Source organism: Coturnix japonica, chromosome 7 (assembly GCF_054131305.1).
Source record: "Coturnix japonica strain WE chromosome 7, WE-NBRP24, whole genome shotgun sequence".
NCBI classification, from domain to species: domain Eukaryota; kingdom Metazoa; phylum Chordata; class Aves; order Galliformes; family Phasianidae; genus Coturnix; species Coturnix japonica.
In genome coordinates this window covers 24,025,026-24,042,562 of record NC_140669.1, presented here as the reverse complement: position 1 = coordinate 24,042,562, position 17,537 = coordinate 24,025,026, and the positions used below count along the sequence as shown (strand labels likewise).

General features: G+C 42.4%; 3 protein-coding genes across 8 annotated transcripts; 1 reads left to right on the top strand and 2 right to left on the bottom strand.

Annotated features, from left to right (window-relative positions):
* Positions 1 to 1,360: 1,360 nt before the first annotated feature.
* Positions 1,361 to 5,685, bottom strand: LOC146760122 (uncharacterized). Its single transcript, XM_085552905.1, has 2 exons — positions 3,482 to 5,685; positions 1,361 to 3,080 (listed from the first exon to the last, which is right to left on the bottom strand). Exons 1-2 carry the CDS (start codon positions 5,381 to 5,383, stop codon positions 1,752 to 1,754), a joined length of 3,231 nt encoding a protein of 1,076 aa, XP_085409031.1. The 5' UTR covers positions 5,384 to 5,685; the 3' UTR covers positions 1,361 to 1,751.
* Positions 5,676 to 12,707, bottom strand: TYW5 (tRNA-yW synthesizing protein 5). 6 transcript variants are annotated; one of them, XR_014948089.1, is made up of 8 exons: positions 12,589 to 12,707; positions 12,086 to 12,240; positions 11,613 to 11,682; positions 10,738 to 10,782; positions 10,117 to 10,258; positions 9,432 to 9,519; positions 8,810 to 8,926; positions 5,676 to 8,656 (listed from the first exon to the last, which is right to left on the bottom strand). XR_014948089.1 is itself a non-coding variant. In XM_015868180.2 (8 exons), the coding sequence occupies exons 1-8, from the start codon at positions 12,673 to 12,675 to the stop codon at positions 8,400 to 8,402; spliced, it is 957 nt and encodes a 318-aa protein (XP_015723666.2). In that variant the 5' UTR covers positions 12,676 to 12,707; the 3' UTR covers positions 5,676 to 8,399. The 6 variants fall into 6 exon arrangements, 1 of the variants encoding a protein (XP_015723666.2); XR_014948092.1 differs by having other exon boundaries at positions 12,105 to 12,240; XR_014948091.1 differs by having other exon boundaries at positions 10,121 to 10,258; positions 12,105 to 12,240.
* Positions 12,708 to 12,782: 75 nt separating this feature from the next.
* MAIP1 (matrix AAA peptidase interacting protein 1) lies at positions 12,783 to 16,759 on the top strand. Its single transcript, XM_085552762.1, has 5 exons — positions 12,783 to 13,120; positions 13,845 to 13,916; positions 15,209 to 15,335; positions 16,279 to 16,429; positions 16,634 to 16,759. The coding sequence occupies exons 1-5, from the start codon at positions 12,809 to 12,811 to the stop codon at positions 16,710 to 16,712; spliced, it is 741 nt and encodes a 246-aa protein (XP_085408888.1). The 5' UTR covers positions 12,783 to 12,808; the 3' UTR covers positions 16,713 to 16,759.
* The last annotated feature ends 778 nt before the right edge of the window (positions 16,760 to 17,537 follow it).

Genomic DNA, 17,537 nt, shown 5'->3' with positions numbered 1-17,537 from the left:
AAAAAGCAAAGGCTCGTGTCTCAGACTGCAATCTGCAGGAGACAGCCTCTTCAAATCACAGTTTGTGTTACTTCTTCAGAATCTTTGCAATCTTGTATTGAAATCTAATTTCATTTTTGTAAAGAAGGTAGACTGAAGGAGGAAAAAAATAAAACACGCAACTTATAGTATTCTTAACTTCACAGATATTTAGGCACATGTAAATATTGCCGATGATAACCTTGAGGCTAAGGTTAGTCCATTGATCTTACTGGTCTCTTAATTCTGTTAGGGTCCAAGATGTGTGTTCTCAACTCCACTAAAATCACATAAAGTAAGCAAGTTGTGTAAGGTCATGTAACACCCATGTGGAGGAGACAGATACTGCTTTTGTCAGTGCCAGACAGACACTCCTGACTGAACTCATTTTAGCAGTATTAGCATAACATATTTCACTTCTCCCACTGACAAAAAGAAAAGAAAAAAAATGCCACCAAGATGTTTCCCACACAGTACAGGCTGCTCCACATCACTAAGATTCACCATGAAGGCAGGCGTTTTGCTCAGAGTACTTTGGGTTTTAAAATAGTGATGTCTCTATAGTAGTAGTTAATACTTCTGAGCGTACATAACGCCTATATTGTCTGCACAGATGTAGAAACATTCATATCTACAGCTCATCTCTCACACTGTGAAATCACCACTTTCAAATAGGTTGGCACTTCACAGAGATGACGCTATGGCTGACTCTAAATGTCCCAGGTATGTAAAGAGACATTTTGGCCAGAGAATAAAAGAATCTTTTAAAGCTGTAAAGTAATACATAGATATATATGTAATACATAATATAACCTTTACTGTGGTAAAATCATCCTTGCCTCTGTCAGGTTAATAGACTAATTGTGAGACTAACTATGTGAATGAGGCAAATATATTCATCCTGAACGTTTGAAAGCAATTGCAAATATTTCTGATCTTTTGTGATTGAATCCAGTCTTTTTAAATTAGACATTTAACACAGACTCTATCTATATCACACCTGGAGAGAACCATGTAGTCAAGGGAGGTCCATCAAACCTTCAGCATGCATATGATGGGCAGAATCTTGATGCTAAAAGAGTATTTTGACATCAGTTTTGGCATTTGATTCTTATTACCGGAAACATTAGGAAAAATGCTTCAGAAGTGTTTTTTTTTGAAGTTGTGTGTCATCCTTGATACTTTTGATACTTTGATACTTTTGTTGCTGTGAACTTGATTACATTCTAAAAGCACTTGTTCAAATTTCACCCTAAACATATGGTTACTACTGTGTTACCTTTATCTTGTCAGTGTTCTCTGGAAGTTTGCAGCTTGACCAATTACTGATATGACACCAATATGATGAGCAGTAAAATGGCGATTTATTGAAGCTAACACACGTATATATACCCTATGCCCTTCGTGTACGCCCACTGGAAACGTATACACCATATATCTTGATGGCATGGGGATGGACCTATCTCGTCACAGCCCGAAAAGCGCACACTCGCCTAATACAACATTTCCCCCTCCCCATGCCAAGAAAGCCTTATCCCGTTACAACGCGAACGCTAGTCCTAATCTAAATTATATAAAGGTGTTAGTCCTTATCTAAACAAGTAATTTATAAAGGGAGATATGCAGATTGCAAAGCATGCAGAGATAAACGATGCTATATCTAACAATATTAGTAGTTTCTAATTAATACGTTCAAGGCATCTTTGGTTATATTATAACATTCATCCTTCTGCTCAGAGTTTCGCGTATAACCGCTGGAACTCCATTTTCTCATTGAACACTCCTTCTATCATACGTTGCAAACAACCTTGTAGACATCTAAATATACATGGCACACATATCATTAATGCAAGAAATATAAGAAGCCCTATCACTAATGCCTTAAGTAGCTGCTTGAGCCATGGCCCAATACCTCCAAACAGACTTCCCAGCCAATCTCCAAAAGGATCATCCTGGATGCCAACCTTCTTGGTGTGTTCTTGTAACCACTCCAACTTCTTGTGCAACGACTCACTATGATCACTCAAGTTAAAACAACACATCCCTTCAAAGTCCTTACACCCATGACCTTGTGCCAGAAGTAAGAAATCAATTGCCGCTCTGTTTTGGAGCACAGCGTGTCTAATGCTCTCTACATCTATAAGCAAATCTGAGAGTAGCCGAGAGGTAACATTAGCCTGTTTAACAGTCCAACAGGCCAATCTCTCAATTTCTTTTAAAGCGTGCGCAGCAGCCACACCGGGAGCAAAGAAAGAAGCAAAGACTCTAGCAGTGGGTCCCCATAACCTTACGTCGTCCCCGCAGTCAGGCTCCAGAGCATGCATATCCCTTTTGGCTCGCGAATGATTAGATGCCTTATAGATCTCAAAGATACTTGGGGATAAGATAGTCAATTTCCCCAGATAGCAAGGACCTCCTACTGGGTTCTTAGGAATCCCTTGCCAAGCACGATCACCGCAAATAAGAAATATCCCTGGTGGTAAGGCTTTTGCTGTATCACTGTTCCAAAGTTCTCCCATGAACGAAAATGATCCTTTGGGGATAGGGAAAACACAACAACCTGTGTTGAATGCCATATCTTCACAGTCGACCTTTCGGACAGACCCATCCGTCCTGCTAATATTAACAATCTCACCTATTGAGACGTTTATAGGACAATCTCCAGAACGATAAGGCACCGATCCGTTAGGGTAAAACCCACAATATCCTCCATCAATATCAAAGGTCTCATCATCACAGGGATACACAAGGGTATAGGGGACAGTTTGATTAGTTTTCGGGTCCCAGTAGGGGCCCTCTGGACCAAGAAGTTGCTGCCTAGTCAGAGACAACCTTTTCATTGAGCCAAAGATCATGCACCCAGGGGACAACCATTGTGAGCTATTCTTGTCCCAAGTATCATTTTGTACCATTTGTGAGCCAAGTAAATCCAGCTGCTGGGGCTCCTCGGGAAGAGTGATGTTTAACCTACAAATAGTACAAGCCATTTTCCTTCCGAGATAGCGTACAGAATCATTTCCCAGCCACCTCCAAGTTCTTTTTAGTCCATTGCAGAACCGCAATCAGCCACTCTTTTTCCCAAGGTAACCCTTAAATGCAGAGTCATCCCATTCTGGGACCCCTATAAGGCATGTTTGAAAGGGTGACGTAGCTGACTGTAATGCAAGACAAAAGTCTGTTCTTCCTGTCTGATTAGCCCATGTAACCCATAAGCTCCCCGGTTGTTGAATCAAATGAATGCCCCCCACCGGCGACCAACACAGACACAAAAGGCACAACAGCATTAGCATGGTAGTTCTCGTTGGCAGCAAGGGTTGTTTCTCTGAGTTCTCAGGTTTCTTTTTCTTTGGTATCCACGAGAAAGTCCTTCTTTTGCGCTCTGTCGATTCAAGATTCCTTAGGCGGCCGATCAGGAGGTCCATGATCAACGCCACTATGAGGTCTGCACCCTTGGACCAGTTTAAAAGAGTGGGAAGGAGCCCTGGGCCATTGGCACCCTCCCGTACCAGTTTTCCTGTGGCAAAACCTTGAATTTTTGACACTGATGTGCATCATGTCCAGCCCAACCACACAATTGACAAGGTTCCCCCAGTCCCTGTGATTCCTTCTGATTAATCCTCATAGGGCATTGGGCTTTAAGGTGACCAAGCTGTCCACACTTAAAGCATGGGCCCTTATCCTTATTTTCCCCAACTCGAGAGGCTGCCATTACTGCAGCAGCCATCCCCTGCATGGCAGTTACAAAGCCCTCATTAGTCAATGGTGCATTTTTCTGATGATCTAGCACGTACTTGATGATCTCTCCTGGAGTGTTCAAAGTCCCAGGTGCCGCCCTTATAATCTGTTGAATGTCTGGCAGCGATTTTTGTTTAAGACAATCTATCACGACTAAAGATTGGACCCCCTTTGGGAGGTCAGACCCCTCCACCGCACGGATCAAGCGATTCGCAAAATCAGAGAATGGCTCGGAGGGCTCCTGTTTGATGTCTGTCCATGGGAGCACAGGCTCTGCAACCTTAGCCACCATCCGCAGAGCCTGAAGGGCTGCGGTCGTGAGCGCTGCCAACTCCCCTGCTCTAAGCGCATTCGCCTGGCCCTCCGGGGATCCCACCATGCCATCTGCTAACCCCTGAAGACGCGCAAGAGTCGTCTTGTCTTTTCGACCCTGGCCATTAGCCGGATGGTTATTATCGCGGGTCGCAGCGGCTACCACAACTTGAAGCAGCCTATTCCACTCGTCATACCATAAGGTATATTGCACAGGCTCAAGGATGACACGCATAAGGCTGACCACATCATAAGGCAGAAGACTAGAGGCCATGAGAGCCTCAACTGCTGCCATAGTCACTGGAGAGCGCAAGCCTTTGTTTTTGACCAAATCCGCAAGGCGAGTGACCGCCTTAGAGTTTAAAGGGGTCCAAGCTGTACCCTCTGTATTCACTGTTACTGGAAAGGCAAACGTATCCGTCACATCGGCTGCTCTGAGATCCTCCCTCACCCGAGCCCAGTCAGTGAGTGTGGGCGGGCTCCACGGGCCAGATGCCACAGGACCACACCCCTCCTGGGCGTGTCCCGGGGCAGTCTGCATCGAAGTGCTACGCCCACATCCAGTGCCCTGCTGGGCGGAGTGATCCGCCCCTTCAGGGGAGTGGCTAGAACAACAGGCAGGACCAGACAGTAACGAAGTACCACCCCCTCCCTCCCCTTGCTGGGCGGAGTGATCCGCCCCTTCAGGGGAGTGACTAGAGCAACAGGCAGAACCTGGCAGTGAGACAGTACCATCCTCCCCCACTGCCCTCTTATCAGTTGTGCAGAGAGCAACAGTACATTCCACCGAGGGTCCCCCTCCCCCTTCATCCATAAATGATTTTAATGAAGGATATAGTCTTCGTGCTGGATAGGGAGGTGGGGGCGGGGTGTACTCTGGAGCTGAGTGGTCTTGTTCAACTTCCTCCTTCTTTGTTCTTGAAGGTGTTACGTCAGTTGGAGCCAAGGGGGTCGGCGCCATCTTCTCCTCCTTTGGATCTGTAGGAGAGATGAGACCCCCCCCGGTTCCCCTCGCCCCCAGCCCCAACAGTTCCCTAGCCCGATCCCCCGCAATCTTCTCTTCCCTTGCCGCCTTAAGCGCCTCCAAGACTAATCCCCAGACCTTGAACTCTGTAACTTTTCGGGTGGCCAGCACCCTTTGTGAAAGCGCCATTGTGAGCGCATCCCAGTTATTGGGATCATATAAATCAGAGGGAGATGTTAACATCCCCTCCTTCTCTAGCAGCGAAAGAACTGCAGCAATCTCCTTCTTAGAAGGAACATCCTTCCCACAGTGAGTTTTACATGCATGCAGAATCACCTTAATAACGGCTTCCATGTCGCCTCCGGCCAAACGTATCCCACCTGGCCCCAACCTGGCGCTTCCCCAACCGTACCGAGGGGGTTCCGAGCTCTCCCTACTGCCTGACGAAGAGTTATGGCCAATCCTCCCGTCCCAGTCTTTCACCACTCCGCGAGTAAATAATTACCGCTCCGCAGTGAGAACCTTCGCCGTTAGAATTATAGCTGCTCCACTTCCAATCACGTCCGGGGTCACCATTTGTTACCTTTATCTTGTCAGTGTTCTCTGGAAGTTTGCAGCTTGACCAATTACTGATATGACACCAATATGATGAGCAGTAAAATGGCGATTTATTGAAGCTAACACACGTATATATACCCTATGCCCTTCGTGTACGCCCACTGGAAACGTATACACCATATATCTTGATGGCATGGGGATGGACCTATCTCGTCACAGCCCGAAAAGCGCACACTCGCCTAATACAACACTACTGACTGCAGATACTGTAAGTACTTGGTCCAGAGCAGCCTGTATCAGCTAACTAGCCTGTTATGTATGCTAAGAGTGACTGTTTTAAATGTCTAAGATGGTCAGCAGTTCTACAACTTCATGTGTTTTACTGTGGAATGATCCCATTTTGCTGTGGTTCCCTAAAGGACAGACTTCCACAGAACATAAGCAGCTCTAATATGTTATTTCAGTCATTGGTTTTCAATGTGGCTACGTATGTTCTCTCACTGTGTTAGCTGGAGCTTATTTCTTTAATACTTACACCATTCACTCATCACTACTGCTTACTTCACAACATCTATCGCAGTGGTTTGAAAGCACCAAGGTTTTTTTATTTTTAATGTTTTATTTCTGAACACTAACTTCAGTATTTGCGTCACTAGACACGTTATGCTCAGATTAAGAAAATACACATATAAACTGCTTGGTTTCTAATTTAACAGCATTTCAGAGCAATGTGTTTTATATGAATTGTTTAAGAGACTCAAGAAATTGGTTCAAAGGGAAAAAAAATCTTATGATGCTGACAGAATAACTGCTGTGCTGACCTTCTCACTGATCTGCATGGAATACTATTTGTTTGTCTTTCTCAAATATGTGCTTACATCACTAGGTATTCACTGATGAGGGGGGAAAAAAACTGTTCACTCGCATTTCTCATAACACAATGGAAGAGAAGCATGAGCAGGGCTGGGTGACCACCAGCTGATGGTCACAGTGAGATGACCTCATCTGCTGTCATATAAAAGTAAAGTTGGAAATATGAAGCAGAAGTAGCTGCACTTCCTATAGCTCTTGGCTGACGTTTAATTCATGATTGTCTCTGCCCAGCCAGATTTGTATTTTCCAATTCAAACTTCACACTAGCCCAACGAGCAAATTGTTGCAGCTTTTCTGCTGGGCTGCCTCCACACTGGTTAACTACATCTGAAGAACAGTTTCCTTATTTATACCCAAATGCTGAGAGGGCCTGAGAACACCAGTCTAGTTTTTGTGCCTCTCGTTTTGCAACAGAGAATTAAGAAGTGGTAGAGTGAGAGATCAGCACAGTACTTCCTCTGTGCTAGCGTAATGAGAAGCTGCTGGCAGTTAGAGTTAACAGAGCTGCATCAAAGACACAGTGCTGGAACAGCTTTCTGTATCCTGCAGGCTCTTTGAGCCTTTCCATTTACTCCTAACATACAAAAACAATTCGTGTGTTGCCCTTGACATTACAACTTCGCCAAAGCCTTTCCCAGCCCAACAGGCACAGGTTCCATCTAAGCAGTATTGCACAAGCAATCCTTCAACTGCAGAAAAAATTTTACAGACCTGTTTGTTATCCTAGATCTAAATTCTACCCACAAAGTGCACAATGATGCCCATCAGAATCGCTTGACTGAGTCAGTTCATGTCTATTCATTCCGATGGCTGGGTGCCCATTCACATGGCAGCAAGCCATTTTTGCTGGGTTAAACTGCCAAGAAGAATAGGTTTAGAGAAAGAATGGGCACAGTGTAGCAAGCCCCTGCTACTCTGAAGAGTTTTTTTCCAGTGCTTTATTAGCCCTACATATCTAGTCAAAAGGGTTTTGAAAATATACCATTCTCCAGAAAATAGCCCCACTGCTGGAAGTCACAGGCTGACCTGGATGTCAGATAAATACTGCATCTTCCAAACTGCTCGTGTAACAGATTTCCAAGGGGCAATATAAAACCCTTTCTGTGACATGCACACCTTCATTCTACATGGCTTCTGTAAACACAGATAGTTTTGGCTGCCAAATGATACATTGCAGCCTCCTTTCAGATGGTAACGTAATGCATTCCAGATACTGCTCCCAACAGATCCTATATCTCCTATATCTTCACTTCTGGTTTTCTGGCTGGAGATTGAATTTGTGGGAAAGTTAATTGCACATATTTTACAGCTACAGAAGCAGAAGTGATGCCTAAGTGCACTGAGGCCGGGACTGGTTGCAACACAGTTTCCTGCATAACGCCTCATTCAGCTTGGCAAGGGATACACCATCTACCTTGTGGTCAAGCTGCTGCACTATTCGCAGCTCAGCCTTTAATTATGCTCTGGAGTTTCACCACAAGAGGGAGCAAAAGCTCCCCACACAGGCTGAGTGAGAAAGAAACCATCATCGTTACCACCAATGGCTCTATTGAACCCCATAGAAATTTCTACAGCTTTCCTAAACTGTAGTATAGAAGGAGGCATTCAGGAAGACGTGCAGTTATTTCTAAGTGTACACTCTGCTAAAATCTGTCTAGATACCAAAACTTCCTTTTACAAAAATGTATGTAAATAATTTAAAAAATGTAGATTTACAAGTGCAGGCACTGCAGATATGAGTTTTGTTGTAGAAAAGGGACTGAACACATCACATAAGGAAAAACAAAACATCCTACAAGGCCAACAGTTATGTATAACAAAGTTTATCAACATTGCTTTTTATCTTTACAGAAAGCGTGTTTGTGTGTGCATGCACAGTTCCTGTATTAACACATAGTTCTCTGCTTCCGCAGAAGACTGTGACTTACAATGTGTTATTTTATCCATAATCATTCCTATAGGCTTTTTCTTGGATCCGTAACACCATTCTTCGAGCGTAGAAATCCCTGTATTCTTCAGGCAGTTCTTCAAGAGTTTTCAAGGCCCTGTCCAAGATCTGTATAGCCCTAGAGGCTGCTGTGGGATCTTTATTTCCGTAAGTGTCACTCTTATCGTAGCACTCAGCAGGAAGGTGTTTCCAGAAGACATTCAGTGCCACTCCAAATTCCTCAGAAATGACGTTGTGGAACCACATAGCTGTGAAAGAAAAGTGTCTGAAATGAAAATTGCAATCTAAAACTTCCCTGTGACTCATGACAAGTGTCAGAATCACCCAAGCTAATTTTACCTGACGAAAAGCCTCCACTACTGTATTTACTGTATTACAGACAGGATCTATTTGTTACTTACCTGGAATAAATAGCACATCTCCTGCTTCCAGATGACATTGATAGCGCTTGGCTTTCACAAAAAGTGGGTATTTCTCGAAGTCTGGGTTATCAACATCTAGCACCTCTGATTTAGTACCTAGGGACATTTTCAGAAGTAAGGAATAAATGGAAACAAAGCATTAATACACTGCTGAAAACGGCAGTTTTTGAGCACAGTTTAGTATTGTTTATTGTTCTGTAACTCGTCCAAAAGCCAAGCAAATCTGTTGGCGCTCCTCATTTACTGAAGATTAATATTCTCTTCTTGTCTCTATTTCTCCTGCAACCACAACCTTATTAACACTAAATGATAATTCCACTGACATATATAACTTCATTTCAAAACTGGACAGAGCACAGTGCTCCACAGTTAAGTCTTGAAGACAGAACCAAGCAAAGCTGCAGGGCTCATTTGCAGATTTCCTAACTTGCATCACTAAAATTCTTGGCTTTGATCAAAGCAAACTGCATCAGAGGGACCAAATAATTTCTTACAATTAAAGTTATCAGTTACAGATTGATTTCCTACAGCACAACACTTATGAACTGGAGGGGCAACTATGGTCACCAAGCTCTGAATGAGTAGTGCATGATGTACATACCTGACAAATATAAATATGGTACATCTCGAGGACTATACAGAACAACTCGCTTTCTACCCATTACCTGGATTAAGAAGTTATCCATTACCTGAAATGAGCACAGTAAGAGATGTCAGCCAGAAGTTAAGAATGAAGAGCATTAAATCCCTCATATATTAAGAACTAGCTAAAAAAACTTAAGAATGTGAGCAATCTTATCCCTTAGCTGCAGATTCTTTAAAAATACTGTGTTCAAAAAAAATAACACCACTTTCCAGCAACTTTACTCTTTTCCTTTGTACAGGAATCAAGTTCTTTCATCTTAAAACACAAGGTATACCACTCTTTAGATACATTAAACAGCAAAATATAATGCAAAATACATTTTTTCTTTTTCAGTATTACCTCCACCACATTTTGCTGATTTTTTTTCTAATAATAATTTTTTTCTACTGATTTTTTTTAAATCTCCTTTACGTTGCAAAAAGTTGTTTTTCTTACAAATCCATTTATTTGCAATTGCACTGCATGTCAGAAGACCATCTTATTTGGAACCTACCGCACTGCAGCAACAGACTGCCCAAACCATCATACTATTACCTATGAGAAGTTTGTCATTAACAGAAAATTGTCAACAGAGATTTGTAACTTAATATCCCAACCCCACAATGCCATCAGTAACATTTGATGCTAATCATATTATTACCTACATCATAATGGGTCCATAGCTGTAATCCTGCTGAGCTGATGCGGAAGACACTAGAGAAAAACTGTTCCTTCTCAAAATACTCTGGAATCTGAACATCTTCTGCCAAAACAGGAAACTGTTTTCTGATATCTGCAATATCCTGGACAAAAGAGGACAAAACAGTCAGAAAATCATTTATGCATGCTAAAATAAGGAGGCACCTTACTATCGTTTCATGTCACAAGGAACACAGGGCCAGAATTTCATTCAGCAAACAAAGCTTTTCACTTGCCATTCTTTCAGCTCAGTCTTGGTCACCAGTGGTAGCAAAAATAGACAGAGCTGCTGTGAACCATGACTGCTAGAAATCACACTAAAGAAGTGATCATCAGAAATCCTTTTAGATTAGATTACAGCAATGGCTAGAGAATAGAATATAAAGGATATACTCTTCAATGATCAGCCAAGTTCTCTTAACAGCAACTATTTTGGACACCTAGGATGAAATATTCTGACATAAATCCACTCAGATCCCTAGAGAAAGTGACCATGAACAAGTTTTATAGCTATACCACACAGCCGGGTGACAAAAAAAATTGCTGCTTCACAACATTAGAACTGCAGTCTCAGGTAACTCACCTTCCTAGCATCTTCACCCACTGATCGCAAATAGTACTTCTCATCCTGTAGATAATACACAAAAATAATCATTCTGGTTTTAACATGAGATAGAAATACACTTAAGTGCCTACATTTTTTTCATTAATCTAATGTAGGGCTACATTAAAATGTTACACAAACAGATGCAGAAATTCAGCTACTTTGTTATACTTTACTGCTCCCTGCTGTTCATCTCAACAAATGGGAAATGTAAATTAAGCGAGGAGTGAAGGGGAAGACTTGTCAGCTGCTTCAGTATTGCTTTTATTGAATTCAAAGGAAAGGCAGATTCTAACTCCTATTCTTCAGATCACTGATATGGGAAGCTATCTCAGTTGGCTTCAAATCAATGGCATCCTATGTAGCATAAACAGTGAAAAGCAAATTTGCATTTAGAACAGTTTGCTTGCTAACTATAATTATCTGAAGAATCCAATTTGAACATAGTTGCATAAAGATTGCCATGAGTTCACTGCTCAGAAATTTTATTACAATAAATCTGTATTCATTTTTTGATAGCAGATGTAATCAAACTCATATCTTCATGATGTTTTCTTATACAACACCCGAAGTACCCAAGTATTTTAAAGCAAGGTTAGGTCACTCAATTTCTTGCTGGAGCTTTTGCTCATGTCAGTTAGTTTTCGATAGCAGGAACAGGACCGCTGAAGTTAACCATACTGTACACATGCAGAAGAATTCTTTGCCCTCACATTTTTCTCTTGGCTCCAAGCCGCACAAAATAATTAACTCTAAAATCCAGTGCTTTACTGGTCTAAGACTTTACATTACAATTATTTTTTCCCCTCCAAATACAAAACTGAGAGAAGAAACTGTGTCACTAAGGAAGTTACCTCAGAAAGAAAGTAGTCCTTGTGCTTGACTTCAGCTGCCCTTCGTACAAACACATCAAAAGGCAGGGTTCTGAAACGCGAACATGGAAATTCATACAGTCAGTGAGCATAACATGATCTAAATGCAAGGCTTAAAATCATAAGCTTTCTCACCATATCTTACAAACTTCTCTGCTTTACTAAACTGCCTTCAGTACAGACCCTAGCAAGCAAATCCAACAGCCATTGAAGCCAATTCCAAAACCAATACAAATACAAGGCAGCAGCATGAAGCTTACGATGGGACTGCAGCAACACTCACATCAGTTTTACATTGTGGAATTTCACATTAAGACTTAAGTGTTTGGTTTTTTGGTTCTACTTATTCTGTTTTAATCATACTTATTTAGTTCTACAGCATTTCAAGTTTACACAATTGCTTCTAAAAGTGACAAACATCTGCCTCCAATACAAGAGATTTGGGATGGAAGTACCTATACACAAAGTTCTTACTGAGGAAATCCATCTGTGGTACTGCAGAAACGTGGATCTTTACTTCTTTAGATCCCTCTGCTTGGCTCAGGTAATCTACTGTCCATTTGGTTGTGCAAGGGCCCAGCTCCATTCCTTTCAGCACAACTGGCTCTCTCTAAGGACGGAGAGAAAGAGAAACAACAGCAGAGAATGACATTTGTATCCAGTGGTGGTGCAGGCGGGGTGTACTCGATCACTGCGGAATCATTAGCTGAGCCAAAGAATAGCCGCACTCATTCCTGCCTGCTGGCTGAGGAATCACAGAATGACCCGGGTTGGAAGGGACCTCAAGGATCATGTAGTTCCAACCCCCTGCCTGGCAGGGCCACCAAACATACACCTTTACTAGATCAGGTTGCCCAGGGCCCCGTCCAACCTGGTCTTGAACACCTCCAAGGAGGAGACATGGCTGGATCCCCCGCCGCATCCCCGGCACCCCGCTCCCCCGTGTCCATGCTCGTACCCGTGGGTACACGGCCCGCACGAAGCGCTCCCTCGTCACGCCGTCCAGACTCGGCACTTGCACTACGGGCTGCTCGCTCCGCTCCATGTCCGCCCCCAACGGCCGCTGTCCGTCGGTCCGCCGGGAACAGAGAACGGAGCAGAATCGTTCCCCGACTCCTGCCGCGTTTCCGGCGGAGCGCTGTCCGCTCGGACGTACCGGGGCGGGGCGCACGGCCGCCATGCTGGCGCTGCGCGCTGCTCCCCGCCGTGCCCGCTGTCTGACGGGCGCGCTCCTGGTCCCGGGGGCGGCCCGAGCAGCCCCGCTCCTAAGGCGCGTCCCGGCCCCGCCGCTGCCCGGCCTTGTACCCACTCTCTCCGCCGCACGCTTCACCAGCAGCGGCCCGCAGGGAGATGGGCCGCAGCGGCGGGTGGTGGTGGTGCGCATCACCAACCCCCTGGCGTGGCTTCGCACCCGCTTCTACTACCTGCTCATCCGCCTCTACTTCGACTCGGAGTTCAGCATCGAGGAGTTCACGCGCGGCGCCAAGCAGGTGAGGATCCGGGTTCATTACACAGCAGCTGAGAGCGGGGGTGGCCTTAAAGTGCCTGGGAAGCCGAGGTACAGCCGGGCAGAAGCACGGCACGCTGTTTGCGATGTGAACAGAACGCTGTTTGCTTTGCTCTTCTCGTTCGTTTGTAAGTGCGGTATATCTCGAAACATACCGTCAGCGTTTTATATGTGCACCGTTTGGATTCATGGATGTGCGTGTGATGTTGCGTGTGATGTGCGTGTGATGCTGCCTACAGAACTGAGGGAGATGGGTGGCTGTGAGCATCCGAGATTTAGGGACTACAGTACGTTTGAAACCTAGTTTTTTCAACGTTGAGCATCTATTTTGACTGGGAGGTGACTTGGGAAGGGGCTGGGCAGGGGTCAGTCAGGGAAGGGAACATCAGCTGATCTTTTGAATTACTAAAAAAAAGTGTGAAAACAGCTGTAGACCATTGCAGTCATTACACAGAAAGGCACTTGTTTGTGTATTACCAAAACTGATGTGCTCTAAAAGAGAATAGGAAAAACTCTTAGGCTTTTATTAGTTAACAGAATCACTTTTTTAATGCTGTGAGGGGTTTCATTTCAATGGTAATATACATTGCAAACACTGAAGTCTTAAATCATAATGTTTACGTAGCTCACCCTATAACAATGTATTTGCCCGAAGAGTATGCAAACCCAAAATAGTTTATTTGTGTATTTCTCTTTTATTTCTGTAGGCCTTTTCCGTTGTTTCACAGCTGCTCTCTCAGCGAAAACTTGACCTGCTGGACGGCTTGGTTTCAGCAGAGGTAAATGCTTTAATCTCTAATTCTGCCAGCTGATGTTTTCTATTATGAAGTAAAGTTATGATGGAAAAAGATGTTCTTGCCACTAAGCATTGGGATCGGTTGCCCTATTATTTTGTGTGATAGGATTTCTGGTGTACCTGTCATATATGAATTCCAAATTGTTGAAGTTGTGTCGGCCTTCCCTGGGGACAGAGGTAGCATGTGCATCAGTCAAGAGGAGGACGTGCTTCAGGGCTGTATCTGCCCTGTTCCTGGATTTCAGCTTGGTTTGTCCTATTGCCACCAATTCCTCTGCTACAGAATTTTTGGCACAGTGCATCCCTGCTGGAAAGTCTCACCTCCTCTCTGAGCAGAGTTAGCAGTAGACTGTGGTTTTTCTTTTCTTACAGATGTTTTGAAAAAGCATCTCCTTTTCCTCTGGTCATCTGAAATTCTTCAGGTCATTGAGGTAGCTCATGGTCAAAGTGTGCAGGGGCCAATGCTGATACCATGCTAGTGTCTTGCTCTGGCCAGTGAAATTCATACGTACCATGCACTAGAAGCTAGAGTCTGGTAACAATGCTTGAACCTCCATGCAGCCTCTGAATTTGTCTTTTGAAAGAAGAAATTCAAGTTAGGATTAAAAACTGAATATGAGTTAAAGACATGCTGCATAACTTCATCTTTCCTTGTGATGTCTCCTTTTGTGGTGCTTGAGGTTATGCAGCTCGTGCACCACACCCTTTCTATATAACACTGTTGTGTATATCGTAGAATGCTCAAAAGCTACGACTGTGAGTGTAATCTGTAAGTTCACTCCTAAAGGAATGGTTTTCTACTCTTTACTGATTGGAAAATGTTTAAACATTTGCTAGTGGGGGCGTGGATCATGAAATTGCAAAGTTAAACTTAGTGGTAGTGGAACTGATTTACAAAGAAATCACCGAGTACTGAGAAATGATTGAATCAAAATGTAAAGAATATGCATATAGCAAAGTCAGCAGTGTTAAGGCAAAGCATAATTATGATGGTGGAAACTAACTTAACTGGTATTCTCTGGACTTAAATATATTGCTGTGCAACTTCTGCTTTGATGTATTTTCTAAACATTTTCATTGACTTGAATATTAAATAGCTCTGTAGTATGGTTAGCTAGGGCTTGGGAGCGCCCAGTGCTTTGCTCACAGTTGCTCTATGTTTTACAATGTTAAACAAATGTTACAGCAATAGAGCCCTCTTTATTAACTGTTATAGATAAGGTTGCTACTTCAGCTTCTGAATGAAGAACTAAGCACAAGATTTTCTGAACCTAGGTACTTCAGATGTTGAAGGAAAAGATTTCTTCACTCTCTGAGAACCACAGGGATGCTTTAGCGGCTGACATGGATGCAATCATGTACACAACAGAAGGAGATGTTCGCATTTACTATGATGATGATGGTATGTGAGAATTCTAACACATTTATGCAATGGGCGGTCTTTTTCCTTGCTTTGCTCTCTGTACAAATAGGGTTTGGGGGTTTTTTTAGTTTTTTTTTTTGTTTTTTTGGTTTTTTGTTTTTTTGTTTTCATTCCTTGTTCTTTTGCTTGTACTTCACCTGCATTTAGTTCCCTAATTTCCTTTTAAACCAGAACCTGGTACTGTTACTAAATTATGGTACTGTTTTGAATTCTGTGTAGGTTTTGTTCATTCCTCTTTTATAATTTTAACTCTGTTGTTAGTCCTTGATCTCAAACCACTCGAGCAGTGACTCTTCTATATGCAGAAGGGTGATTGATTTAGCAATACGAAAATATGTACCTTCCAGGAATAATAATTAAAGCTGGATAATGGAAGACATTTTACTGCCTTCACTACTATTTTTCTTTCATGAGTTATAGTTACAGAACACTGTTGTTTGTTTTTTTTAAGCTAGTGTTAAGCTCAAACAAGTTTTCTTTTAAGTACTAATGTTGAATGATATCTTCTGTCAAAGTTGACCTGAGTCTTGGAATCAGAATTTCGTGGGCTTTTTTTCCTGCTATTGGAGATTTTTTTTTCCCCTTGTTAACTTCTGAGATTGAATTCCTCTACCCTCTTTTGTTGTACAAATAGTTGGGTTTTGATGATGTGATAACCAACTTTTTTATACGGATAGATTGTATACATTCTCATGAGGTAGAGCTCATAAATTACATGCCTTTCTCTTGATGGTATTTCTGTTATTGCTTAACAATGTGAATGCTGCTTTAAATAGCTGTGTTGTTAATTATTCTGTTATACTTTTTCTGACTGAAGTCAACTACCTTTTGTGGGTCTCAGTAGACACTGAGCTAAATAGTGGGTAAAGAACATCTGACAATTGAGAAACATGAAGTTTATATAATGCTTTATTTCTGACAGGAAGAAAGTTTGTTAGTATCCTGATGCGTTTCTGGTATCTGAATGGTGCTAACCTACCTGATGATGTACCAGGTGAAACCAAAGTCTTCCAGGTTGTGTTTGGAGACGAAAACACTAAGGAAAAAAGACATATTTTAACTGCAAATTATGAGTAAGTTTTTTCTCCCCTTGTATGTCCAAGGGCTAGCGGTGTGAAAACTAGTTTGGAAATGAAAATGTGTTGTATCAGTGCAGAATATGTATTAAGTACTTAAAGAATGTAAAAAGTGAATGTGTATCTTCCTCATGGGTGCATAAGCATCATTCTATGAGCCTTCACAGGAATAATACAGAAGTATTTCTTTGTTTTTCCCAGGTTCCAAAGGGAATTTACAGAAGGAGCAAAACCGGACTGGACAATTACACGAATTGAACATCCAAAGCTATTAGAATAATTGCCTTCTGCAGAATCTTTACATTAAAAATGGCCTCTTGTTACAAATATGAGTCTATATTTTGGTCTATTTTTTCCCTCTTTTCCAAAAGCAGAGAAGAAGTTTGTATGTTTGATTTACCCAAAATTATTTGAGGTTTACAATATGCTGAAACTTTGCAATAAAGCCTTTTCAATGGAACAGGCTGCTACAGATTTAATTGGTACTGGTGCTCATCCAAGGTATTTAAATGGAACATTTTCACTAAGGCCGGTATAATAGGGATGCTGACTTTTTGTATTCTGAGAAGAAATGGTACTTCAACACTTTCATAGCTGCTGATTCTTCTAAATTACCTTCTTTTGTTTTGTTTTTCTCCCAGGGACTCTACAGTATGTAACTGAAAAATATGTGTGATGAAGTAGCGGTAGATGGACTTATTAGATTGTCTAGTTTCAACAGTTCAGTTTGGGGTGATGTCATTACTGAATATGTTTGAGATTAGGAAACTTAGAGCCATTAATAGTGTTTCATGTGAGACTGGAATAAAAAAGTTCTCTTTAATATCTCACTGGGAAAATGGATTGTAGGTTTTGGTTTTGTTTTTTTTAAACAAAACCAACGCTCCTTGCAATACAGTAACTCACAGGTAATTCCAAGTTCAGAAGTTTGTATTCGGTCTAAAACTTGAATTTTGAGTGGACCTGATAATGGAGCTAAGTGAACCTTTGGAACTGCTCGTAGAAGAAATGGGCAAATCATTGTATAAAGGACAGAGGATCTGTAATCCCTTTTAAACTTCTCGATCAGTTGTTAGATAGTAGTGGGCATGTAAGCACAGCACAG

Excerpts from the sequence above, each read along its gene's own strand:
- MAIP1 (XM_085552762.1), top strand. The coding sequence starts at position 12,809 with ATGCTGGCGCTGCGCGCTGCTCCCCGCCGTGCCCGCTGTCTGACGGGC. Across the intron at positions 13,121-13,844 it reads TCACGCGCGGCGCCAAGCAG|GCCTTTTCCGTTGTTTCACA; the intron begins GTGAGGATCCGG and ends TTATTTCTGTAG. Across the intron at positions 15,336-16,278 it reads CATTTACTATGATGATGATG|GAAGAAAGTTTGTTAGTATC; the intron begins GTATGTGAGAAT and ends TATTTCTGACAG.
- LOC146760122 (XM_085552905.1), bottom strand. The coding sequence starts at position 5,383 with ATGGAAGCCGTTATTAAGGTGATTCTGCATGCATGTAAAACTCACTGT. Across the intron at positions 3,081-3,481 it reads AGGGCTCCTTCCCACTCTTT|TTGCGGTTCTGCAATGGACT; the intron begins TAAACTGGTCCA and ends AAGAGTGGCTGA.
- TYW5 (XM_015868180.2), bottom strand. The coding sequence starts at position 12,675 with ATGGAGCGGAGCGAGCAGCCCGTAGTGCAAGTGCCGAGTCTGGACGGC. Across the intron at positions 10,783-11,612 it reads AGGACTACTTTCTTTCTGAG|GATGAGAAGTACTATTTGCG; the intron begins GTAACTTCCTTA and ends TATTATCTACAG. Across the intron at positions 9,520-10,120 it reads AGCTATGGACCCATTATGAT|GTAATGGATAACTTCTTAAT; the intron begins GTAGGTAATAAT and ends TGCTCATTTCAG.